At 37.6% G+C, this 27,126-nt stretch overlaps 3 protein-coding genes across 3 annotated transcripts; all 3 read right to left on the minus strand.

The window, feature by feature from the left end:
• Positions 1–12,079: 12,079 nt before the first annotated feature.
• Positions 12,080–12,736, minus strand: LOC130591420 (uncharacterized). Its single transcript, XM_057394735.1, has 2 exons — positions 12,243–12,736; positions 12,080–12,146 (listed from the first exon to the last, which is right to left on the minus strand). Exons 1-2 carry the CDS (start codon positions 12,734–12,736, stop codon positions 12,080–12,082), a joined length of 561 nt encoding a protein of 186 aa, XP_057250718.1.
• Positions 12,737–13,059: 323 nt separating this feature from the next.
• Positions 13,060–14,769, minus strand: LOC104893608 (uncharacterized). The gene has a single exon (XM_010679735.2). It carries the CDS (start codon positions 14,767–14,769, stop codon positions 13,060–13,062), a length of 1,710 nt encoding a protein of 569 aa, XP_010678037.2.
• Positions 14,770–22,769: 8,000 nt separating this feature from the next.
• Positions 22,770–23,603, minus strand: LOC130591654 (VQ motif-containing protein 20). The gene is made up of 2 exons (XM_057395292.1): positions 23,398–23,603; positions 22,770–23,337 (listed from the first exon to the last, which is right to left on the minus strand). Exons 1-2 carry the CDS (start codon positions 23,601–23,603, stop codon positions 22,770–22,772), a joined length of 774 nt encoding a protein of 257 aa, XP_057251275.1.
• Positions 23,604–27,126: the final 3,523 nt, after the last annotated feature.

Raw genomic sequence — 27,126 nt, forward strand, 5'->3', positions numbered from 1 at the left:
TTCCAACTTCAACAACTAGATTCATTGCTTGAATGGAGGAAGAAAGTTCACCAAGCCGAGCCATATCTCTTGTTGTATCCAAGGCTTTGTCAACTTTGTCATAACCCCTTTTACCAACCCATTTAAATCCTTAGCTTCCGTAGCAAACTCCATCATTGCTTCCGAATGACCCATAACCAAGAGAAAAAAATCCAATTCTAGCATGAGCTAGAGTATATGTAGAACCAATGGTAGGATTTTGAGAAGACGAGGGAGCTTGAGAAGGCTTGGGTGCGTGTTTGTTCCTTAGGTTTGGGAACACAGTTGTCCTTGATGGAAACATGTGTTCTCTGAATGGGAACACACTATTTCTTAGCTTTAGGAACAGAACAGGAGGGTTTTGAGGTAGAGGGAGGGATAGGATCATTTTGTGGTGCTAGGGTAGAGGGTGAGGCAGATTTTTGTGGAGATGGAGGAAAAGGAGGATTGGTTTCCATGGGAACAGGAGTCGGTTCCCTAGAAGGAGGTAGGTTAGATTCATAATCTTCCCTATCAATCACCTTTACTTCATCTTCCTCAAACACTTTCTCGGCATCAAGAAAGGAAAATTAAGCACTTTCATTTTTGAACCTTTGACTAGCTCTAGTGCTTTTAACCGGTTTCACCACCTCATCAACCACCTTCTTCCCTTTCTTCTTAGTTCTTCTTTTTCTTTTTAATTTTCTTTTCTTTTTGATTTTTCTTTTCTTTTTCTTTTTCGGCCTTTTCATTATTCTTCTCTTAACTTCTTTTTTCTTCTTCTTCTTCCACTTCATCATCACATCATCATCTCATCATCCTCATCATCATCAAGTTAGCACGTCCCTTAATAACTTCTCCATTCACAACACAAACATTAAGTTATTCAAGGCACGCACATTCAACATATTTCCCGTGGATCACAATGGACTGAGTTCCCGAAATTTTCACTTTAAACTTAAGTAGAATTTCGGTTACTAACTCCATACCAACAACAAATCCATTTTCAATGCAATGACTCAATGTGTTGAATCATTAAAGAGGGAAAGTTTATGTGTTTTGAGAGCTAAACAATGAATGTAAATTAAATCCAACATGCTAACTTGAGCACGTTTGAGAAGACGAGGCAATAAAGCTTTCTTAGGATGTGAAAAAAATTTTGTGATAAGGGGAAAGAAGATTATGATCAAGAAATGTTTTTCCCTTTTGACCATACTTAACAATCAATTGATCAAAGAGAATCCGAAAATGGATAGGACCACGTTGTTTCTTGAAATAAACATCGTTCCTCTCACGGGAACACCAAGCATTTACCCAAATTTTGCATTAAAATCATTTGAGTTCCTTTACCAAGTGGAACAATTTCCTTCTTCATCCATGGAAAAGTTTTCACAAAATTCATCCATAATTTAGGAATCAAACTATTTCCATAACATTTCACAAAAGATTTTCCCAACCTTGAAACTTAATCATATTAAGCAATTGACGAAATTTACTCTTTTGCACCAAGAAACATCAATAAAAAGTCCATGACATACCTAGTTGCCTGGAATTTTTTCGACAACCGAGTTGTTCCTCTCTCGGGAACATCTGATTCCCCCTCAGTTGCATGTGCTTCTTCAACCTCCATTTCAACCGATTCTTCTTTCTTCCTTTTCCTTAGAATTCTTGATGAAGAATTGGGAGAAATATCCATGGGTGTTGGTGATTCAATTTTAGGAGGAAGGAGAGGGTTTTTCGGCTTTGTGGGAGGAGAGAGAGTGAGAAGTGTTTTTGGGTCATATTTTGTGGAGTATTTTCGGTTTTATGAGAAGGAAGGAAAAAAATTTTTGTTTTGTTTAAGGAAAGAATAATAATAATAAAACCGTGTATTTACACGTTTTATGAAAAAAAAATCTTCTAATTAAAAAAATCTTCAACTAACTTGAGAGATATAAGGAAAAATCAGATTTTTAGGAAATAAAATCTGAACAAAATATTTTTGGTTTTTCGAATTTTGAAAAAAAATCTAACTCGAACACGCTGGGAACAGCGTTTGGGAACAATGAATGGAAACAACGAAATTTTGCTACTTTGGAACTCCATTAATTCTTTTAATCCTTTGTCTTCACTTAAGGCATAGAATTGTCTATGAACAATAAGGGGAATATTATTGGACATTGGTGAGCAGTTTTCAGACATTTTTACTTATACATAGAAATAATCATATAAGAATTGTGATGTATTTAAGCAAATAAAAACATCAAATATGCACATCAGACATAATGCCAAAGAATTAACACAAAGGGGAATATGTAGCAATCATTTCAATTGATTAAGCCAAGTTCAAGTCTCAATTTCTCAAACCTATCTCTATTTAAGGGTTTGTCAAGATGTCTGCAATTTGACGTTCAGTCTCACAGAATTCCATTTTAATAAGACCCTTTTCAACATTATCTTTCAGAAAGTGATGCCTAATATGGATGTGTTTGACTCTTGAATGATGACGGGATCTTTAGAAATACTAATAGCACTAGTATTATCACAATAGATGGGAACACATTCAAAGTAGATTCCATAGTCACGTAGTTGTTGTTTTATCCATAGCATTTGGGAACAACATGCTGCTGCTGCAACATATTCAGCCTCGGCTGTAGATAAAGCAACTGTGTTTTGCTTCTTGGTGCTCCAAGAAACTAAACTATGACTAAGGAACTGAACCATACCTGATGTACTCTTCTATTGACCAGATCTCCTGCATAGTCAGCATCCGCAAATCCTTTAGTTCAAAGGTATCACTTCTCGAATAGAATAGGCTTAAATCATCTGTCCCCTTGAGGTATCTTAGGATTCTCTCACAGCTGTGAGATGAGATTTCTTTGGATTGGCTTGAAACCTTGCACATAACCTACACTGAAAGCAATATCAGGACGACTTGCAGTTAGATATAGTAATGAGCCAATCATACCTCGATATTGGTTTGATCCACACTTTTCCTATAGAATCTTCATCCAATCTGGTTGAATTCCCATAGGTGTATGATTTCTTTGGATGCTTCCAAACCATACTTTTTCAATAGTTCCTTTATGTACTTTTGTTGATGGATGTAGATTCCTTCTTCTGTTTGCTTGATTTGCAACCCCAAGAAGAAGTTGAGCTCACCCATCATACTCATTTCAAATTCTTTACTCATGAGATTAGCAAAGTCCTTGCACAAAGATTCATTAGTGGCACCAAATATAATATCATCAACATATATTTGAACAACTAATAAATGTTTTCCTTTTGATTTTAAAAACAAGGTTCGATCCAATTTTCCTCTTTTAAACTCATTTTCAAGAAGGAACTTAGAAAGTCTTTCATACCATGCTCTTGGAGCTTGCTTTAACCCATAAAGAGCTTTGTCAAGCTTAAAGACATGATTAGGAAATTCTTTATTTTCAAAACCTGGAGGTTGTTCTACAAATACTCCTCATTAAGATAACCATTTAGAAAAGCACATTTTACATCCATTTGATACAATTTAAACCCATGAAGGCAGCAAAAGCTATGAAATTCTAATTGCTTCCAATCTTGCAACTGGAGCAAAAGTTTCTTCATAATCAATGCCTTCCTGTTGATTGTATCCTTTCACAACTAACCTGGCCTTGTTTCTTATTAAGGTTCCGAACTCATCTAATTTGTTTCGAAACACCCACTTTAAACCAATAACCTTGTTATGTTTAGGCTTAGGTTCAAGGTGCCAAACTTTGTTTCTTTCAAATTGATGAAGTTCATCCTGCATTGCTACGATCCAATCAGCATCAGTGAGAGCTTCTTCATGATTCCTAGGTTCCAACATAGAAAGAAAAGCATGAAAAGCACAAAAGTTTTTCAATTGAGATCTCGTTTGAGTTCCCTTATTTATGTCACTGATTATTAGTTCCACAGGATGGGAACGATGAGTTTTCCAAGGCTTTGGTTGGAAATCCTGGATGGAAACTTGGTTTCCTTGATCATCTTCATTTCCTGTACTTGGGAACCAGGTTCAACAATAGTGGATTCATTCACTAGTGCATCATCACTTAGTTCTTCTTCTTCCTCATTGGGAACAGGAACAGGATGTTGTTCCCTTGGCTTTGTTCCCATGACTTCGTCTTCCAAAGTCTCATCAATAAGACTTGGTCTTTTGTCAATCCTATTTCGAAGTCATCTTCAACCTGTGTGCTTGCATCAAATTTATCTGTTTCATCAAAAATAACATGCACACTTTCTTCTACACACATAGACCTTTTATTATACACTCTATAAGCCTTGCTACTAGAAGAATATCCTAAGAATACGCTTCTTCACTTCTAGCATCAAATTTTCTAATATTTTGTTTCCCATTATTATGAACAAAACATTTACATCCAAATGTTCTGAAATATGTAATATTGGGCTTTTTACCAAAATACAGCTCATAGGGGGTTTTATTTAATAAAGGTCTTACCATGGCTCGATTTATAATGTGACAAGCAGTATTCACAGCTTCTGCCCAAAAGTTTTTAGGAAGCCACTAGCTATCAACATAGTCCTAGCCATCTCTTCTAGTGTTCTATTCTTCCTTTCAACAACCATTTTGTTGAGGTGTTCTAGGGGCTGAGAAATTGTGATCTAATCCATTGTCTCTGCTAAAGTCATCGAACTTAAATTTTCAAACCTTTCCATGGTCGGATCTAAGGTGAAGTAATTATGACCACTCAAATTTTGTACTTTCTTTGCAAAGACAAGGAACTCATCATAAGTCTCGTCCTTGCTAGAAAGAAAAATAACCCAAGTAAATCTAGAGAAGTCATCTACAATTACTACACATATTTCTTTCCACTCCTACTTTGTATCCTCATAGGTCCACATAAATCCATATGATTAACTCTAAAGGTCTTGTGGTACTTACCACATTCTTGGACTTGAAAGAGGACCTAACATGCTTCCTTTTGCGCATGCATCACAACATGATCTAAATGAAACTTAGTAGAGGGTAAACCTAAAACTAGTTCTTTAGAACGCAGTTTGTCAAGCAAGGAAAAGCTAGCATGACCTAGACGCTTGTGCCATAAGAATGAATCATCATCAATAACACTAAGGCATGTGAATTTGTTTTTGGGAACAAGGTTGAGATCCACAACATATGTGTTCCCTTTCCTTGTTCCTTCCAAAATGATATCCTTTGTGCTATTGTTGACAATAAACATTTTTCACTATTAAACTTCACACAGTTCCCTTATCACAGAATTGGGAAATACTTAACAAGTTATGCTTTAATCCATCAACTAGAAACACATTTCTATGGAATGTGACGATGACTTACCAACTTTGCCCATGGCAACTATGTTACCTTTCTTGTTGTCACCAAAAGTCACACTTCCACCATATAGGCTGAGAGTGAGAGAAATCTTGATTTATCTCCAGTCATATGCTTAGAACAACCACTGTCTAGGTACCATGTGTTGTTCCCCCTCACTCCAACCTGCAAGAAAACTAATTGTTAGAGTTAGGAACCCAATCTTTCTTGGGTTCCTTTCCTTCAGGAACAATAGATTTCTTTTTCCAAATTACTTTACTTGTTTCCAAGTTCTCATTATGTGACCAAGTCTTTTAGGACAAGATTCCTAAAATGACCAGTGTTCCCACAAAACATACAAACTTTATCACTTGGTAAATCAACTCTCTTTTTAGGTTTTTCAAATTTCTTTTTGTGATTAAAACCAAGACCTTCAGTTCGTTTTGTTTGAGGGTTCTTAATCCAGTTTGGAATAGGTAGCATTTTCTTTTCATTTCTCATTTGGTGCAGTTCCCCTACAAGTTCTTATTTTCAATTTCCAAAAATGAAACATGATTTTTCAATTCGTTTATTTCAGATTTGAAACTTTGCAAGGGAACTGACTTAATGTCAAATGAACTTACTTCAGGAACAAACTCTTTTAGTTGTGATAACTCAAGACTTAACAAGTAGTTCTCATTTTTAAGATTTTCGAAATCCTCTTTTAATTTAAGATTTTTGTCAAACAATTCGAAAAATCTTTTCTCAATATCAATCGAACACTTTTAAGCCAAGAGGTATGTTCCTTTGCTACACTTAAAGCATGTTGACATTGTTTTAGTTTAATGGTCTTATCTTTGCAATCATTTACAGCGTCAACAATAAACTCAAATAATTTTTCTTTACTTAAAGAATTAAGACGAGTTTTGATGGTGTCTAGACTTGCCTCAAGAGATTCAATCTCTTCATCAGATTCGGAATTGTCAAGAGCCATAAGACAGAAGTTTGCAGTCTCCTCATTTGGTTGAGGATCATCTTCTTCCTTCGAGTCAGAGTCTCCCCATGCAGCAACCATAGCTTTCTTCATGTCAGATCGAGTATAGGAGTTTTTGTATTCTTTTCCTATCTCTGCTTTGTTCCCTTCCTTTGCCTTTTTCTTGTTCCCATTGGGGACAATCCTTGATGAAGTGCTCAGAACTGCCACACTTATGACAAACAAGTTTGTTAGAATATTTCTTATTCTTACCTTTGTAATCTCCTTCTTCATGTTCCTAAACATTCTTTTGAATTTTCGGACCATGAGAGCGATTCTTCTTCATCGTTTCTGAGCCTTCACTTTCATCAGCTTTTAAGGCAATCGATTTTGCTTGGACATGTCTCCATTCTCATTGTCCAATTGCAACTCATGAGTCATGAGGGAACCAGCAAGTTGTTCCAAATTGAACTTAGTAAAGTCCTTAGTTTCCTGTAAGGCAGTTACCTTAGCCATCCAACGATCCCTAGGAAGGCTCCTTAGGACCTTTCGTACCTGTTCCTCAGATGTAATCACTTTACCAAGAGATGTTAGCTCATTAATAATATTAGTAAAGCGTGTAAACATGTCTTGGATAGACTCTTTTGATTTCATTTGAAAAAGTTCATATTGGTTCATCAAAAGATCTATTTTTGATCTCTTAACTTCACTCGTACCTTCATGAGTGACTTCAAGAAGATCCCAAATTTGTTTTGCGGTTTTACATCCCATGACACGATTGTGTTCATGAGGCCAAGACCACAATGAAGCATTTTATAGCAAGAGCATTAATTTCCATCTTTTCGAAATCAGCTTTATCAAAATCAGATATAGATTTAGGAATTACCTCATTCTTGTCATTAGTGGTAGTGACTTCAAAATCACCTACCTCTATGACTCTCCATACCTGGTAATTGTCGGCTTTGATAAAGATCTCCATTCTGTTCTTCCAGTAAGTGTAAAACTTACCATTGAACATTGGTGGCCTCTGCGTAGAGTACCCTTCTTCCAGTTTCTCTCTAGTATTCATATTTTTCAAGATCTTGAACTCAACAGGGTTTCCTGAATATTAGAGTTCCCGCTCTGATACCAATTGTTGTATAATATGAGCACTATAAGAGGGGGGTGAATTATAGTGAGAGAATAAGCTATACTTTTTGCGGAATTAAAAGTAAACTTGGGAACAAACAATGGGAACACGAGAGATTTTACGAGGAAAAACTTCCTAGGCCTAGTAGGAAGAAACAACCTCGACCACAAGGGATTTTAAACAACTTTCCACTATAATAGGCCAAAAAACTCTGATTACAACCTATTACTTTTCTCTCGATTCTCAACTTAAGTCACTCAACTCAAGTTCCCAACGACAGTTCCCAACAACTGACGTTTTCTCTCAAACTTCACTCGAAGTTCCTTTCTCTTTCTCTTTCTCTTTCTCTTGCTTCACTCAAAGCTTTCTCACACTTACAAGAGTTCACTCAAACCCTTTTTCTCAAAAATACACTTTTAAAAATGGAAGAGTAATAAACTCGATTAATGTAAGTATGAATTCTCTTAAGGAAAGGCACTGACACTTTAGATAACTTAAGACAAATTAACTAAGTCAGACACAATTTTTCTCAAATGAATTAGGCGCCTATTTATAGACATTTAAGACAAGACATGATTTCCACTAATTAGACCATTATCACATGTTCTCCATGATTTTAATTAATTAATTAAATTAAATTAATTATCTCATGTCATGTAAAGCATCCACTACTTCACTTCATAGAAGCAGTAACATTACGTGGTTTTCAAACTTGGAGAATAATTAAACTTATTTAATTTAATTAAATACTTGGAGGATAATTAACTTAAGCCACTAAATCCACTAACTACATAAAACGGTAGCTATACTTTAGGCGTGTAATCTAGATTTTAGGAAATAAATAAATAAAATCTTTAGCTATTTTTAGGAAAAATATCTTTTTCAAAATCTTTTATAAAACCGGAAAAACAGTTTTTATACTTTAAAAATCCGAAACATTTAAAAACCGGAAATATTAATTTTTCGAAAACTAAATCTTTTAAATAAAATATAAAAGATAAATATATATTTTAAAAAGATAAGATTTGAAAATCAGTTATTTAAAATCAGAAAATCTTTTAAAATCTTTTCCTAACAAACTTAAACTAACTTCCTAAAATAATGGATCTTAGTCAAAATATCCCTAAAAACTCTAACAACTATATTGGGCACGGATTTCACTAAATTAGTTTTAAGTCTTGTTCCCTAATCTTTAAGTCTTGTTCCTTAGCCTTGTTTCTATAGTGCCAGGTCTGTTTCTTTCATGGGAACAGAACCAAGTTCCTTTGAGAATTCACCACGAACTGAATTACTCAACCTTAACAAGAAGATTAATAAATACCCTAATGTATTCTAATCTTCATTCCATGCTTGATTCTTCATCTCTCGAACATCTTTACTTCGATCTTGATTAATTCTCCGCTTTAATCTTCAATCAAGTATTCTCTTAGCTCGAGCATGAATTACCTTGCAACAACATAAATAAAATATACTATGTCTTTTGTGGTTAGGTCATCTTCAAAACTCAAGGGTCAACAAAGTTGGACGTTCGGGACTTAACATGAAGGTATTGGAATTTCGGATGCGATCAATATGACTCGATTAAGAATGCTATTCCCAAAATACAACGGGGTTGTGATGTATTGTTCGATCTGGCTCATTATAGGTTCTTCAAAGACGAATTTGATTGAACCTTGTCTTATTGTATCTTATTTTACTTTTAATACTTATTGTAAATGAAGTCTGGCATTCCATTAATGAAATTTCTCTTTGAAAAGAAAGATAATTTTTTTTATAGTTAAATGATTGATTGTTTTGTCGAAGTGAAAATTTATAATGATAATAATACCAAATTGTTATCATATGAATAAAATTTATCATAACCAATCTTAAAATTTTTTATATAAATTTAACAATCATTAACTTCTCAATAATCTTAAACCCCCTACAATTTTAACAATCATAAAAAAAAATATAATGAGATATTCCTATGAAGATCGTGATCATTTGTTAAGTGAATAGCAATTAGTGAATATAACGGTTTTTTTTTACGGTAAGGAACCTCGCATAGGTCAATTCGGCCCGGGTTTGCAGGCAAGGCCCCTCGGGAGTAGGGGAAATGATAAGAGGAAATCCCCACCCCCCAAAGTGTCTATAGTGGGGGTTCAATCTCACAACCTTGACCAAGTAGACCAAGTACTACTTGGTGAATATAATGGAATTTTTTCCTTGAATAATGCAAAAGAGGGTATTAATTCCAATAATGTGCCCCCAAAAAAATAAATTCTCTGCGTACCGTCCACATAGGACGGCACGCAAAAAAGTGTTTTTTTTTTGTTTTTGCGCAGGTAAACCGCTACTCCAAGTAGCAGTTTCCTTTAAACAAAACCGCTACTCAGAGTAGCGCTTCATACATATAAATCGCTACTCTGAGTAGCGGTTTATATGTATGAGCCGCTACTCTGAGTAGCGGTTTTGTCACAATAGTTTTCGCCAAATGTAAACCGCTATTCAGAGTAGCGGTTTACATACAATAACACCACACTGCACTGTTTCCCCCATAACTGGCCAAATGCCAGAAACACAAAAAATTCCACCAATTCCAAACAATTCTCCAACCTGCAATTCCAGCACCAAATTCCATCCAACAACACCAACTTCATCCGCACATCAATAACCAAACACCAAGTTCATCCACATTCAAATTTATCCAAGAATTTCTTAATTACGAATTTAGATTAAGAAAATATGTCAATCACAAACAAAGTTGAAAATGTAACATAATGTTAACTAACTATACAAATAATAAATGAAAGTGCTAAGACCCTCTCTTCTTCTTTTGTGAAGGTCTAGATGAACTAGGTGTGGTCTCATGAGACTCTGCAATGGCATCAAGAGAAGATGGAGTAGTGTCAGAACGTCGTCGATAGGTCCTCTGACAGACTGGAGGCGAAAGCAAAGCTGTCGTGGTAGATATATGGGCAGCCGACATAGAAGATGTAGAAGTCGATCTATATCCAACAGAAGTAGGCACGCCCTGTACGATGTGTCCATGTCCAGCTCGGCCAACAGCATCAATACACAGTCCCCTCATGGTCTGCAATGTCTGTGCATACAACTGACGCACCATATCTGGAGGCAATGACTCAGAAGCCTCTAGTACAGTGCCGCACCTATGAGCAACATCAGATAAAGTATGTGCCTGCATAAAAAGAAAAATACATATTATATAGTCGTATAAATAAATAAAAGTAGAACTACAAATCATTGGACTTACCAGTACTATATCTGCAGACGCAGGCTGATAATGTGTAGAAGGAGGTCGCCTCAATGGATCCGTCATGCGTAACTTCGTGATGCGATGATACCATATCATATACTCCTCAATGGCATGAGTACGACCACTAAACGGAGTGCCCTGAACTATGCGTCCCTCGCGCTCATCCCACTGTGCAATGTAAGGTCGATGTCTGAGCGGATAATTGTTGTTCTTCGACCTTCGATCTATGCCATGAAGGGTTGTGCTCGTATCACAAGGTGCTGGAATCATCTGGTCGAATCCAAACTGGCGCATAACTCGATCAGAAAAATGGAACTCCACAATGTCGAAACAAATAAGTGGAGCCACTGTGCGCCATACATGTCGATCAGCTCGACATATAGCAGGTAACAACGCCAGTCTCGCATCAGTATATGGCTGCCAAGTCATATACAAAGAAAGAATCTTGCAAATATTAGGCATCTGAGAGATGTATACCAATGTATATAAGTTAGGCATGTAAAACCCTATGTACCTGCTCGCCCGTCTGATGGTCAAGTGCATCCCTGTAGTAAGGAAGCCCACTTGCTAAGTGGGACCTAGTGAGGTGTACTCGAAGCTAACTGAAAAGAAATACACATTATATCCTTGAGAAAAATGAAACTAAATAATGTCAACAAATGTGAGACATTGAATATTACCTGACAGCTAAGGAGTCAACCCCCGGAACATGCTGGGAGCCTAAAATAAGAACGACATTGTCAAACTGTGGAGGTGGGTCCCGCACCCTCGAAATTCGAGGTATGCCGATGTGTATGTGCTCCCATGCCCAAATCTGTAACAACAACACAGGGCCACCTAACTCCCTCGCACCCCTCTGTGATGCCGACATAGCTGCGATACAAGTATGCAAGGTCGCACTACCCACTATATATCCCTGCTACGTCGAGATTTGCCAAAAGTGGGAGATAAAGAACCTGGACTGCATCTCCACTCTTGTCAGCAAAAAGAATGGACCCCATCAAGACAAGAATATAAGCCCGTGCGAATCGCTGTACTGTCACCTCATCAAATCGTCGGCAACAAAAAAATGATGCCGAAGCCATGTCAATCTCAAAGACGAACCCTGGAGAGCTTTGGGCTCGTTCTCCGGTGTGGTGGGCAAAATCCCTAACAAATCGAAAACTAGTGCAGCCCAGTTACTCTCGCCTCGACTAGTAACAGGTTCATTGTCCAAGTAAACAGCGACATCTTCTAAAGTAATCGTCGCCTCCCCGACAGTCAAATGAAAGTATGTGTCTCCTGCCTCCATCGCTTCCACTAATGCCGTCAGAAGTGGTCGATCAATCTCTCCCTCCTACCAACGATGTATGCCGAGAAACCATGCTACATACCGAAGAACCCTCTGTGAACTCCCAGTCAAGAATGAGACTATGATGATGCACGACACGATAATCCGTGTCCGCTACTCCCTCAGGCATCTCACTTCGATGCTTGTCCAGTGAGAATGCTGCGATCTAGTACGGAAAGATGGATTGCGCCATCAGACCTAATAAGAAAAAAAAACATATACGAGTTAGTAACACAATGACGACTATGAAAATAATATAAATTTATGAAATTTAAAAAATATGAAAACATTTACCCAGATGTTCCTTCACCGTTCTTATTAAGACATCTTTGCTTATTGTATCCCGAAACCTTATGAATGCTACATCTATATTTGCTAGGCCTATCAGCTGCATCCATTTCATTTTGTATACGAGTGGACCTTGGACGTCCAGCTCCACGCTTTAGCCTCTCATCAACTATAATTCTCGGACCATCATATGGAGAACAATTATGCATATCAAGCACAGGCTTGAAAAAGGACATATAAGTAGATCGATACTCGGTAGTCAGAAAGGAAGCGTTCACAAAACCACTATATGACAAGCTCCGGTATCGACATACCGCAAGGACATGAGAACACGGCAACTTATATATTATGACTTTCTCACATGTACATGTCTTCGCATTAAGTTCACCGTGTTTCTTTCCACCTTTCCCTGCAATACGGTCTCCACGTCCAGTAGTTGACCTCAAATACCCTTGTTTATAGTCAAACACAATCACCTCATGAGCACCTGCCTTCTCCATGTTTCTTTTCAATGATGGTTAGTCGCCTTCGGGCTTTAATCATGGCCTTCATCAAGTCTTTTTCTACCCAATTCTCTCCTTTGTAGCAAAATAAGAATTGATACAATAAAATGTCATTCTTACCAAAGCAGTGATCGGAAGACATCTTGCCCTTTAGGACACCATTAAACACTTCAGACATGTTCGTGGTTTGCAGACCACATCTACACCCACCATCATGATGCAGAGACCATAGATGAAAGGGAATGTCCAACAGATATCTAGCTGCCTCGACATTAATGGAGCCAATTCGATCCATATAGTACAAAAACTTTCTTTTCTGCCTAGCATATGCAGCTTTTTCCGAATAGATTCTTGATGGCAGCATTCTTATACTTCGTATTCAAGTTCGAAGCAAGATGTCGCACATAAAATCGGTGATGTGCATATGGTTCTTCCCATCCACTTTGAGGCTCGTTCATAGCTGCAAGGATACCCTTATGACGATCAGAGATGACACACAAATCCTTTCTATTTGTGATAGAACGTCTAAAGCAAGCTAAAAACCAAGACCAGTCCTCCGTGATTTCTTCCTCCACAACAGCAAATGCAAGTGGAAATAGCTGGAAATTAGCATATATTCCCATAGCAATCAATAATTTGCCTTTGTATTTCCCGTACAAGTGAGTACCATCTATAGTGATAAGAGGCTGACAATGACGGAATCCGGTAATGGAGGGTTTAAAGGCCCAGAAGACCCTCTTAAAGATGTGCATAGTAGGATCTTGTGTTGGGATCGTACACCAATAAACAACAGTGCCTCGATTGGACTCTTTCAAGGCTTGCAAGTACCTAGGTAACTTTTGATACGACTTATCCCAATCACCAAAAATATTGCTTATTGCCTTTTGTTTGGCTAACCAAGCTCTCTTATATGTTATTGAAAATTGATATTGGTTCTTCACAAAAGTCAAGATGGACTGAACTTTGAATGAAGGATCAACCCTAATGAAATCCTCGATAAGATCAGCAACGAAATCTGATGAAATGAGAGGATGGTCTCCACATGTTATGTCTCCCAAACAATTGCTTGCATGTGGACCAACATATCGTACAATTTTGAATGAGAATGACTTAGTCATGATTGCACGCAACCTCCATGGACAGTGACACACTTCCTTTCTGGCACATTCAATGACATACTTTGTGGGCTCTGACTCTAACACCCAAAACATCTGGTTTCTAGAGATCGACCATGCTTTCATAAAATTCTTTAATTGCTGCAATGAGGCAAACTCTTGTCCTATCTTAAATTCAGAAGCCACAGTCAATGAACCAGCGCAATTCCAAGTCATCCATGAATCTATTAACCTTTGATCAACTTCGTCAACTCTAAACCAATCTTGTGAAGAAACACCAGCCTTTATTGCCTTGTCAGCTATTTCACTTGCATCATCATCCTCATGCCTATAAGAATCCACATGCTCCTCCTCATTTCCCAAAAAATCAACATCATTTTGATGTAGAGTGTCGAGATGGAATGTGGATGGTATGTGGGGAGACGAACCAGGAGAACTAAACTCATTCATGTGCTGATTGACATAATGTGGGTCTGACAACATGCTAGTAAATGATTCAAATTGCATAGTAGGAGCTGATGTCGCTACCTCCATGCTATCCCTAAAGTCCATTGTAGGTACATAACCCACATTACTTCGAAGATTTGTCTCCTTGGGAACTTGTTCAATGTACACCTCCATTGCCATGGCTGACGTTTGTGTCACTGAAAGCCACATAGCACTCAGTGACTCGTCATCCTCTAGTGCAATTGGCACATATTTCCCCGGCATCGGATATCTCATAAACAATTTCAGTTCCACATACATATGATCACATTCAACAAGGTCATATACCCTATTCAGAATCTCTTGAAACATCATACCGGAATTGATGAACAAAATTGTTTTCCTTCCACCTCTATACACAATATAAACATCATTTTGAGATAATTCACCATTCCAATAAAGGTATAGAGGATATTTAGGTTGTTCCATATTCTACATACAAAAAACATAATGTTTAAGTTATTCTTATTCTACACATTCAAACAATATGAACACCATTCTTCACCTATACTAGTAGTATTTGCAACTTAAACACAACAATTCATGCAAAATCAACCATCACAAAATGCTCAACACCATTTTTAACCAACCAATATCAACAATATATCACCTTCCAATTCATGCAAAATCAACCATCACAATATGCTAAATTTTTAACCAACCAATATCAACAACTAAATTATACTAATCAAACTAAACAATTTCCATCTAACAACAGTTACAAACCTAAAATACATAACAAATATGGTATGCTAAGCAAACTAAATTAAAAAAAACTCACAAAAATCAGTTGGTGGTGGTGGTGCGCCTGGCGTCCGGTGAGTGACGGTGACGGTGATGGTGCGTCCGGTGAGCGACGGTGACGGTGATGGTAGTGATGGCTGAGCTCCGGTGGCCGGTTGTCCTCGCCTGTGGTTTTCCTGGCCGTTCGCTGCTGTTGTCGTAAGAGAGAGAGGGAGAACGGAGTTTGAGAGAAAATGATTTCGAATGTAAGAAATTAGGAATCGGGGGAAATTTGGGGATTTTATTAAATCGCTACTCGAAGTAGCGGTTTCTTTTAATGAACCGCGACTCCAAGTAGCGGTTTATAGGGCCGAGTCCAAAGACAACTAAACCACTGCTTCAAGTAGCGGTCAACGAGTATCAACCGCTACTTAAGCTAGCGTTTAATTTTAAACATAACCACTACTTAGAGTAGCGGTTTGTATGTGTAAACCGCTATTCGGTTTAACTGAAGTATAAAAAAAAAAAATCCTCGCATGCCGTCCTACGTGGACGGTACGCATGGAATTTAATTTTTTGGGGGCACATTTTGGAATTAATACCCTCTTTTGCATTATTCAAGGAAAAAATTCAAATATAATGGAATAAGTTCACCACTATCATTCATTCATTCCTTATGTTTTATTCGCTATGTAGTTTTTAGTCTGTTCACTTGTAATCTTGCCAATATTTATAACTAAAGAGAATCTTTTATATTCCTCTTAATACATAAGAAAATATATACTCATATGGGACTTTTTTGTGATTCGTCTTAATGAGTACTTTATTAATACTCAATCATTATATTTTTTACAAATATATAATGAAAGATGTTTACGGTGAAAAAAGTCTATTGGCAAACATAATCAAAACATTTAAACTAAAAAAATATAGAGAAAGTAATCTTTTGAAGCCGATTTAATGCATGGTGTTCTTAATTCTTTATGAGATATGAGAAAACTAAGTAGACTCTTCTCTACTTCAAGCTCTGCAGATGATAATTTTTTTCAAAGTTGTTAGATAAAATAAAGTTATTGTTGGTGTAAACCTACACCAAAGGAACAATAATTTTATTTTAATCATTTTATCAAGATGTAATATCAAAATTTATAATCTAATTCAATAATATACATCCTTATATAAGATTTTTTTTAAAAGTGAAAATTGATTCATTAATATGAAGTCATACATATACAAAAGAAGTCAAAAACTAAAATATACAGACTAAATTGAAGGAAACTTAATTATAATCTGGTAAAACTACGATCATTGAGCAGATTCAATCTTTCCAAATACCTCTTTCATATCTTTGTTTGATGCAACCTTTTACGAGGGGATCTAACAATTTGATATAGTTTTTATGTAGAACTACACTTATTCAAACGATTATACGCGAAGTACTTACTGTCGTTGCAATCCAGCACAAAATCCTATCAACAAATCAACCCTCAATTGCAGTCAGGGTCCAAAGTCCCCTGATAAACAAAGAAACCAAACTAATACACCCATCGTGAAGGGAGCGGCTATAAGAGCCATAAAGGGGACTAAAGCCATCACGCATATGGGACTTATTGATAGCAACGAATAAGCATAAAAAATAAGAAATAAGAAAATAAACTAGAAATTGCAAAAAGGAGAGAAAGAGGGGCTTGCTATGGACGGAAACATCTATAGTATCCCCTGTAGAGGGTCTTTAGTGAAAAGAGGAGAGAGAGAGGGGAGAGGAGATGATGGGATAACGGATAGGGTTTTTTAGAGGAAAAAGGCTCAAATGAGATTTTGAGTTTGGGAGTATGAATATCGTTTCTCCCTATAACTCTCTATCTATTAAATCTATATTATAGTATACAGAGTGGAATAAATTTTTTTTTTACACTTGTTGAATAAACAATTATATATTAGTACTAAAGAGGCTAGGGTAGATATACAGTTCATTGTAATTCTGTTTGCAGTAGCGATATGCGCACGTGGCACCTTGATTACTAGACACCATTGAAGATTTTTGAAGCTTCTTTAATTTTGTTGATAGTCTAGATAGTATATATACCTGGATTAATAGTTCCTTGCAAAATACCAATCAAGTTAGTAGAGTCTGATAAGAGGGTCACGTGTGTAATCTGTTGATCCCTAGACCATGAAAGTGCTTGAAGACATGCTTTAGCTTCAGCATGCAGAGCTGAGGTAGTCATTCCATAATTCCCACCCCCTATAAAAGGTGGAGCTTGTTGGCCATATCAATCCATCAAGCACCAGCTGATACCCATAGTTATATATTTGGAGTTCCAATCCCCATCAAAATCTAGGATATGTGATGGTGCACCTTGCTATTGTTGACCCATGGGGGTAGAACAGAACCCATGTGAAAAGGTATGACTTAGTTCTAGAGGGTGGAGAAAGTTAAGGCCTAAGAGGCGTTGTTGAGTATTCCAGTTAATCTGAAATTGAGTGAAATGAGTGTAGAGCTGGGAGATGGAAAAGTTGTTAATGTTGATGTTTGTAGGGCTAAAAATAGCCCTATTTTGGTAGATCCACAGACTCCAAAGTCCTGGAAGAAACTTAACCAAACGAGTACTTGAGATATCATCCTCTGTCTTAGAGAGCAAGATATGTTTAATAAATCATTCAGTTTGAGATTGTGGATTATCTGTGATTGATTGAACCAAGATCGAAATTTGGTTCCATAAAGTAGTAGCTATGGAGCAATGTTTGAAGACATGTTCTTGATCTTCCACCAAATGAGAGAAAATGTAGCAGTTGGGGTCTAAACCTATCTCTCTCTTGCTTAGATTTAACCTTGTTGTTAACCTATCATACATAATTTTCCAAAGGAAAATCTTCCAATTAGGAGGAATAATAGGTAAATTCCATCGTATCTTAAAGATCACCCCTTTGTCAATATTTGGAACTATCTCTCCTGCTAGGGCGGCATATGCAGTCTTTAGGCTAAATTTCCCAGAATGATGATGGTGTGAATATAAAAAATCCTCAAATTGGTTTGAACTAGGAAGATCCATAACAACAATAACTCTGGCATCCGTAAACGAAAAGAATTTATAAATTTAATCTTGCCTCCGAGTATGAAGTAAAGGGTTAATGAGATTATTGCTAACCCTTAAATGTTGAACTTGTCTAAGATTAACAAAATTCGAAAATTGTGGAATGTTGTTACCAACCCACTTAGAGGAGAAAGCATTCACCTTCCGACCATTGCCAATTTTCCAGGAGCACATGCACCCCTTAAACAATGGTATTTCTGCCCTTATGAAACCCCTCATACCATAAGACAAATGAGCCACATTTTTATTCTGTGTACCAAAACATATAAGCTTGCCCCCTCTCAAATTATAGCACTTAGACACTAGAAGATCATAATGGTGTGTAAAACGCCAAACTTGCTGCATTAAAAGTCTAGAATTTCTAACACCCAGTCCACCTAAACCTTTAGGGTAGACTAGTAATAGGTTTTTTTTTTATCCAACACCATTTTGATTTTTTTTCCCGAAAGGAAGTTATTAATAATGGACTCAAGTTTGGAAGAGATGCCCATGGGAATAGCCAAAGTGTTCATAATATGAGAGGCAGAAGCTAAAATGATAGTATTAATAAGGATAATTTTTGAAGGGAAGGAAAAGGGAATATTTTTACAGGACTGAATTCTACTAGCAACTTTATCAATAAGAAAATGAAAATGGTTTGAAGCATTCCCATTAATATCAACGGGAACTCCAAGATGGCTACGAATATTTTTGACTTGGGTAAAACCAATAATCTACTTAAACAAAGCTTCCTGAGCCCCGGATGTATTTGGGCTAAGCTTGATTAGAGATTTTTGCAGATTTACTTGTTCTCCCGAAATAAGACAAAACCTCTAAGTAATTGCTAAAATTGAAGCATTTGACTCAAGTATAGTACGAAAAAAATAGCAAGGCATCATCCGCGAGAAAGAGATGAGAAATCTTAGGAGAACGACGACTAATACTAATACCCCGAAATTGACCTAAATCTTGACCAAGAGTTAACATACGAGAATAGATTTCCATGCAGAAAAGGAACAAGTAGGGAGACAGAGGGTCTCCTTGATGGAGCCCACACGACGGACTAAAAGACTCAGAAGTGCAGCTAATGACAAGAACTGAGTAAGAGACACTAATAGACATGCAATTATAAATAAGCTGAACCCAATGAGAAGGAAAGCCAAAAAGGCTAAAACTTCGGCTAAGAAACCCATTGGATTACATCCTAAGCTTTGCTCATGTCTATTTTACCGTGGCAAAGGCATTGGACCCAGCTTTTTCTTGTTATTAAAGTCAATAAGTTCATGAGAAAGGATAGTATTATCACTCATAAGACGACCAGGGACAAAGGCATGTTGTTTAAAGCTTATTCAATAGGATAGAAGAGTTTTGATGTGATTAGCCATAGATTTAGAGATGTACTTGTAGATCGTATTATACAAGCTAATAGGTATAAGATGATTGAAAGTAAGAGGGAGATTAAGCTTAAGAATTAGCACTAGAAGTGTTTTGTTCCAAGACTTAAGGAGATGTCCGATCTAGAAAAAATGTTGCACACTCTTAATCACATCCAACCCCACTAAATCCCAATGGGTGTGAAAAAAGTTTGCTGTAAACCCATCTATACCTAGAAACTTAGACTTACCAATTGAGAACATAACGTCTTTAATTTCATAATCCAAAAAGAGTTGTTGTAAAGTTTGAATGAGATCTTGTGGTAAAGGTTGGATATCTAGAGTGGAATTAAAGATGGTTGAGATAAAAACTACGTAGAAATACTATATTAAACATAAAATAAAAAGAAATTAGGAAAACATCACAAATTACTTGCATGATATATTTTTAATACATTAACATCAATATATTTTGAAATAATCTAATATATATAAGTTTAATATATAAAAAATTAATAGAAAAATGTGCATCTCGAGGGCTAAAAACTTGTAATTATCAAAAATCAAAGTGTTTGTTATATTTCCAGAGTTATTCTCCACCAGCTTTTACCATATGTCCTCATTTCTTAAACGATTTTTTCACTAGGTACCCCTGAGATTTCTTAATATTCACCAGGTTCCCTTGTGTTTTCCAATATTCATTTAGTACCCCTGTGGTTTCGAAAAATCATCAGACGTGACCCTATCGTCATCTTTCTGTTAAATATGACATTTAAAAAATTTAATTAACCCTAATTTCTAACCCTTAGCCCTTCCCCACCCTCCCACCACCCCCTCTCCCACCCTCCCACCAGCAGCCCCCCTTCCCCACCCTCACCCCCCATGCAGCCTCTCCCCCACCCCCCACCCGCCACGCAGCCGCTCCCCCTCCCCTTCAGCAGCCATGCAGGGCCCCTCCCCCTCCATGGTAGATATCACGCAGCCCCCCTCCACCTTCCTCTTCCCCTCCATCCACTGCGTAGCCCCCCTCCTCCTTCAACTCAAACTCCACTACACCATTTCTGTTTTTTTAATCTCCATTTTCAATCTCATTAATGGCTTCATCACCTTCAGAAAACCACAAAATTTCTGACTCAACCACCGAAATCAGTGTTTTCAAGGCCTTTAGATGCGGTAAACATTGAGAATTTTCAAGAGGGCTGCGTGGAGGAGGGGGAGAGGGGTTGCGCGATGGGGGGGAGGGGGCTGTGCGACGAAGAGGGAGAGGGAGGGGGGTTGCGCGGCGGAGGGGGAGAGGGAGGAGAAGGAGGGGGAGGGGGCTGCGCTGGGTTGGGTGGGAGGCAGGTGGGGTTGGGGTTGGGTGGGAGGCAGGTGGGGTTGGGGTTGGGGTTGGGTGGGAGGCAGGTGGGGTCGGGGTTAGGTGGGGGGTAGTTGGGGTTGGTTGGGGGGCTGGTGGGTTGGATTAGGGTTAGTTAGGATTTTGGATTAATTAGGATGAATTAGAGTTTAATTAGAGTTAGTTAGATTTAATTTGGATTAATATGAATGATTTGGACGGACACCTAGCGAAGTTGACGGAAACTTAACAGCAGGGGCATTTTAGGAATTTTTACCAAACCTTAAAGGTACCTGGTGAATATTGGAAAACGCAATGGTACCTGGTCAATATTAAAAATTCTCGGGGGTACCTGGTGAAAAAACCGTTTATTAAATCATAAGAAACAACACTATTGAAAGGGTCTTATTAGTTTCGCTAGAACGTATAAAGTTTCAATTCTTCTTATATATTATAATTATCAAATATCTATATCAAATGAAGCAAACAATTAGGTATGACGCTATCTAACAAGTTAACTATTACACCGATTTTTTAGACATTAATTTACTAATCGCAAAATTAATTCAACATTCCAATTTGAAAGGATAACGGTAGAAAGTATACATGTTGAAAAGATTAAAGTCAAATTTTTTTTTTTAAGGTACAATGAATATTCATTGTAAGTGGGAGGAAATTTAAGGACTCCATTTTACAAGAGACAAAAATTATAATTCTTGTCACAACGGTGGAAGGAGAAGGTTCAAGCAGCTAGGTCAACCTTAATTCATAAGTCGAATTTCGCTATTATATCTTGATATTATCCATGTGGTAGAAAAGTATATTCTTAATATTTATTAATAAAACTAAAGGAGCTGAAAATAAGTAAACCATCCACCCAATGGAAGTGTATTTATTATGCATTTCTTTTTCTTTAGATTCTCTTTTGGGGGGAGGGGAACGGTAAGTGAAAGCTCACCTCAAAAAGCCCGTAATAGGGTTTGATCCCATGATCCTGAAGTAATGAGATTAATCCTTTACCATTACACTAAGTCTTGCTTGGTATTATGTATCTTTCTTTGAATCTACGATACTTTTTACTGGTCGTGGATGTATAGTGTAGTGGGAGTCTCTACCACATCATCAAACTCAAATCTTCTATTACTATTTGTGTGCCACTTAGTCTAATTATTTGATTATAATGTGCTTTTAGAATTTATTTAAAATTTGGTGGATCATAGTGATATTACCAATCAATAAAGTGGCATACAAGTGGACATATGTGATTAAAACTTTAACCTATCAAAAAATAGGCAATATTGGCTTCAACATCACAAACTATGGTGCAACACATCCGCAATACCACCAATAACTTTGATGAAAAGCCATAACATCTCAAATTGTTGGCCTCGGTGTAGCGAGCATCAAAAAGGACGCCGGAGCCAATTTTTTTTGCCGACGGCGGAGAATCTGTGTTCATTATTTTTCCCATTTTTCCCTTTTTATTTCATTTGTCCTATTTTTTCATTGATAATAAGCCTAAGTTACGTCAACATGTGTCAAATTTCGGCATCATTTATGACATTCGTTCCACTAGGCCAATAGTTTTGTGTTATTTTGACTACTAATCAAAGTTGGCGTAATTGGGTGCACCCACACCACAAGTGTTAAGGTCAATTTTTTGCAAAAAAAAAGCTAAAAATAGTGTGTTACTCCAGAAAAAAGCTAAGAAAGAAACGAACTCACAAATGAAATATTGAAGGTGTAATTATACACCAACTAGAAGAACTACGTCTAAAAAATAAAAAAATCTATGTTATTGAATGACAAAGATTATTCCGAACTCAAATGCAACACCAAAAAATTTGTGACAAATGTGCTAACAAAAAATGCATGCCAAAACTATCTAACCCAAAGAAACAATGTATCTAATTAAAATATAAATCAAGTTATCTGATTATAAGGAAAGTTAAAGTCAATGTAATTGTAGTCGCCGATGGCAGGATCACCACTATAGCATAACATATCCGACGAACCATCCATGAACGGCGGAAAATTAGGCAAGCAAGTCGTTTGCAACAGCGGCGGTGGTGGATCAAAGAATGGAGGTCCCACGTAAGGATTAAGCTGACCAACAACGTCACCCGTGGTACTAGTGCTACAATTCTCGTCTGTGATGACAGATGATGATTCATTTTCGTTATCATCCGTAGAATTACTGCTGTTATTACCTGCAGTAATACTTATTAAACCTTCAGCCTTAACCATTTTTTGATCAGGCTGGTCACCCCGTGGTGCAGCAGGCCCACGATTCGCGATGCTGGATTCAGCGTCACGAGCTGTAGGGCCTGCTACACCCTCGTTGCGTGACATACCCGTTAGTTTTTGGACTAAGGACATGAAGTCCCTAGGATTAGTGTGGATGATTTTGGGAGAATGGGTGTAGATGATCACCGGTCCTCGTTGTTGTTGTTGATTATGGGGTTTATTGGTAGACCCTTCGCATCCACCTCTAGGGGAGGTTACGAGCGAGGAGATGGAAGCTGATGAGGAGCATATTGTAGTCGACGACGATTTCTTAATCAAACGGGAGTCCCTGTGGATCTTCAGCGATGAAGGCGACATCTTTGGATTGACATTATTGTTACATTTGTTAGTATTGTTAATAGTATGGGCTGTGGTTGTGGTTGTGGTTGTGGCGGGACTTTCATGCTTTACCGCCGCGAGATGCAGGTGGTGGTGGTAGTGGTGATCTTGTTGGAATGATGGAGGACTCATTTTTCTTGGCATAAGGAAAAAAAATCAGTGACGCTAAGTTAACCCGAAAAAGCAGAAGCACCCCAAACAAAATTGGTGTTGTGTGTTTAAAGCCAGTAATTATGTTGTGCCTTGATTTGTGGTGAAAAAGAACTTGGATGTTGGGTATTTATAGGTATTCTAGCTAAGCTAATGTAGCAAAAGATAATATGATATTCTCAAGATTATTAGTATTAATATAAATTTATTAGCCTATTTTTCTTTTATTTTCTAAATCATGGATAGAGAAAAAGAAAGATAGAGTTGTGGCTGCAAGAGGACTAGAGGAGTGGTTGTTATGGAAATTGAAAGTAACTGGGAGAGATTGTAGGGGAAGAAGTTGGTAGTAGTACTAGAGCAGATTCCAAATGTCCTCCTCGCATAAATTGTAGGCTGCTCACAACAAACAAATCATACCAAACTTGATTAAAGAATTAATTGAATATTTATAATGAAATTAATTAAGCCTTGTTCTTAGGCAATGGGGTATCCGTATCCCTCGTGGAATGCAACATTTTTCTTAGTAGGAGCCCTCAATTTTTTTTATATATGGATTGTCATTTTCGAAGCAAAACTGATGGCCTAGAGTAATTCGATAATTACAATATTTTTTGTTAATTTATCTTTTTTTTACAACGTGAAAAATGTGAATTATTTGAAATTGGAAGTACATCTTAACGCTAATACAACCAAATGAACTAAAATGAGTGATACTCGCACTTACATAACAATTACAAAAACATAAATAACGTTAACAAGGATAAAACTGCTCGATTTGGAGACCTTAGTTGATAACGAACTGTAGTGAAATCTTCTACTACTGAATGACGATCAGTAGATGCCTGACAAAAGGAGTGGGAGAGAGGGCTGATTTCACAAGCAAGGAACCAAAGCAACAACGAGATTAGGAACGCGCAACTAGACCAATCCCACTGACATTCTCTCACATGGGATTCTATGACCGGGTGTCCTGTAAAAGTCACAATCCTTTGTGACTCAACACCCTTTTGAAAGGCTATTTCAAGCTTCTCTTTTGATGAGAAGCTAAATTGAGCTGACGCATTATAAACCCAATTGACAAATTGGAGAGCTGTCTTCATATATCGTTTTGTCAAGGCAATGATTGAGAAAACCATTACCAAGCGAGATTGAAATCTAATAATTGTTAGATCTCGAAGAACCACCTGATTTTGAAAATTGGATAAAACAAACACCATCCATGAAATCGTTTGCCACGCAAACCCTAACAAACACATAAACCAGATCCAACATCTTGCAAACAAAGACTACCCCCAGCAATTAAAAAAAGTATCAAGCAGGTTAAGTTAACAAACGACAAAACCGTACTAATACAACCCACAACTAAACAACAAAATATAGATAAGGAAAACTAAAAGGGAAGGTGGAAAGGAGGATGCAGCGCCAGAAAACAAATGGGTGCGCAACACTAACAGGGGAGGGGATGCCCTACAACTTTGACCGACACAACAGAAAGAGGGCGGGTGGGGGAGGGGATGCCCTACAACGTTGACCGACACTACACTAAAAAGGGGCGAGGGGGAGGAGATGTCCTTACAACTATGACCGACGAAACTAGGGGGAGGGGGAAGCCCAAACTGACAACCAAGGGAGAGGGAGGGGAAGTTAGACAAAGACCACGGGAAGGGGGGAGGGGAGGGGACGCCCAAACCTACACTAATTGACCACGAAACAGAGTAGGGGATGGGGAAGCACTAGTACAGAAAAGGCAATTTGCGTCGGATGTGAGGCGCCTATTTGCGTCGGACTCTGGTGCGACGCCAAAGCCCTCGACGCAAATAACACAGAAACGATCTGCGTCGTATGCGAAAACGACGCAGATGGTTCAGCTATTTGCGTCGCACTCGTATACGGTGCGACGCAGATGGCTATCCCAGCCCAATTCAAAGTAATGTAGAGGGTAATGTGCGTCGCACATTGCCTAGGGTGCGACGCACATTATTGATTTGCGTCGCACCTCGGGCTATGTGCGACGCAAATTACTATTTTAATAAAAAAAAAAAATTTTTAGACAGAATACACTGCAAAGAAGATTGAGAGACAAATTAGCAAAAAAAAAAATACCAACTAGCTTACTGCATTCCATAAACCAAGTAGAAGATTGAGAGACAAATTACCCAAAAAAAAAATTACCAACTAGCTTACTGCATTCCATAAACCAAGTAGAAGATTGAGAGACAAATTACCAAAAAAAAAAAATTACCAACTAGCTTATTGCATTCGAACAGAAGAAGACATTCGAACAAAAGGAGAATGCATTCGAACACAATAGAATAAACAAACATAATTCCATAATATCATAATTTACAACTCGAATACAAAACAATAAACCACCAAAATTCCATAATTTACAGCTCCTACATAAACGAAACTGATTATGGAAGACAAAAGCACCAAAAACTTCAATTTCCTTCAATTTCCTCCAATTTCCGATGAAGAAGATTTCCAGAAAAACAAAAAACAGATCTGGAAATGAAAATAAGAAAAAAAAGTTAATAAAAAATCAGATATAAAAAGTTAAAAAACAGAAATTGTAGATCTGAAAAAAAAATTAGATCTAAACAATGAAAAATGAAAAAACGAAATTGTAAATCTGAAAAATGAAAATTGTAGACTTGGAAATTATAAAATCAGATTGAAAATTTGAAGAAAAAAACGAACCTGTCAAACTCGAAGTCGTCGTCGTCGACGAACCACCGAATTGAAAATCCACCGAATTATAGACTTTCAGCGAACGAATGCGCGGAGAGAGAGAGAAAGTTTGAGGGTGAGAATTTTATACGCCGTCGTCGACGAACCACCGAATTGAAAATCCACCGAATTCATCCATAAAATTTTGTTCGTTGGTGTCGTTCGCGCATTCGTCGTCGCCAGAAAATTTTAGAGGAGAATTTAGAATTGAGGGAGGGAGGGAGAATTTAGGTTAGAGAGGAATGAACGAAGCAGCGCATAGAGTGAGAGAGAGAGTAAGAATTTAGGTTAGAGAGGAATGAAGCGGCGCGAGGAGTGAGGATTTGAGAGAGAGAATATTTAGGTTAAGGGGATATAAGGGGCGCGGTGGGTTGTGGGCCGCAAATCTGCGTCGGATGGGCATGAGGTCCGACGCAATTTGGTCTTTTGCGACGCACTCGAATACGATGCGACGCAGATACTGAAATTCATTTGCGTCGTATGGGCCACGTGGTCCGACGCACATTGAGTTTTTGCAACGTACCTTTGATCAATGCGACGCAAATTCATATGATGTGCGTCGCACTCTTCCTATGTGCGACGCAAATAGGGTTTTTGCGTCATTTCCATTTCAGTGCGACGCACATCAGGGGACGCAAATCGTCGTTTTTGTACTAGTGAAGCCTGAAATCTAGTCCAATTGTACTACTATGGAAGGGGAAAGGGAACCCTAGACCTAGACCAGCGGGAGGATTTTTTTAGCTGGTTTAGTAAATAGTATAAATAGGTTTTTAGT

The sequence above is a fragment of the Beta vulgaris genome, chromosome 5 (genome assembly GCF_026745355.1).
Source record: "Beta vulgaris subsp. vulgaris cultivar EL10 chromosome 5, EL10.2, whole genome shotgun sequence".
NCBI lineage: Eukaryota > Viridiplantae > Streptophyta > Magnoliopsida > Caryophyllales > Amaranthaceae > Beta > Beta vulgaris.

Excerpts from the sequence above, each read along its gene's own strand:
- LOC130591420 (XM_057394735.1), bottom strand. The coding sequence starts at position 12,736 with ATGGAGAAGGCAGGTGCTCATGAGGTGATTGTGTTTGACTATAAACAA. Across the intron at positions 12,147-12,242 it reads AACGGTGAAGGAACATCTGG|GTCTGATGGCGCAATCCATC; the intron begins GTAAATGTTTTC and ends TTTTCTTATTAG.
- LOC104893608 (XM_010679735.2), bottom strand. The coding sequence starts at position 14,769 with ATGGAACAACCTAAATATCCTCTATACCTTTATTGGAATGGTGAATTA.
- LOC130591654 (XM_057395292.1), bottom strand. The coding sequence starts at position 23,603 with ATGAGTCCTCCATCATTCCAACAAGATCACCACTACCACCACCACCTG. Across the intron at positions 23,338-23,397 it reads TCCCGTTTGATTAAGAAATC|AGGTGGATGCGAAGGGTCTA; the intron begins GTCGTCGACTAC and ends AACCTCCCCTAG.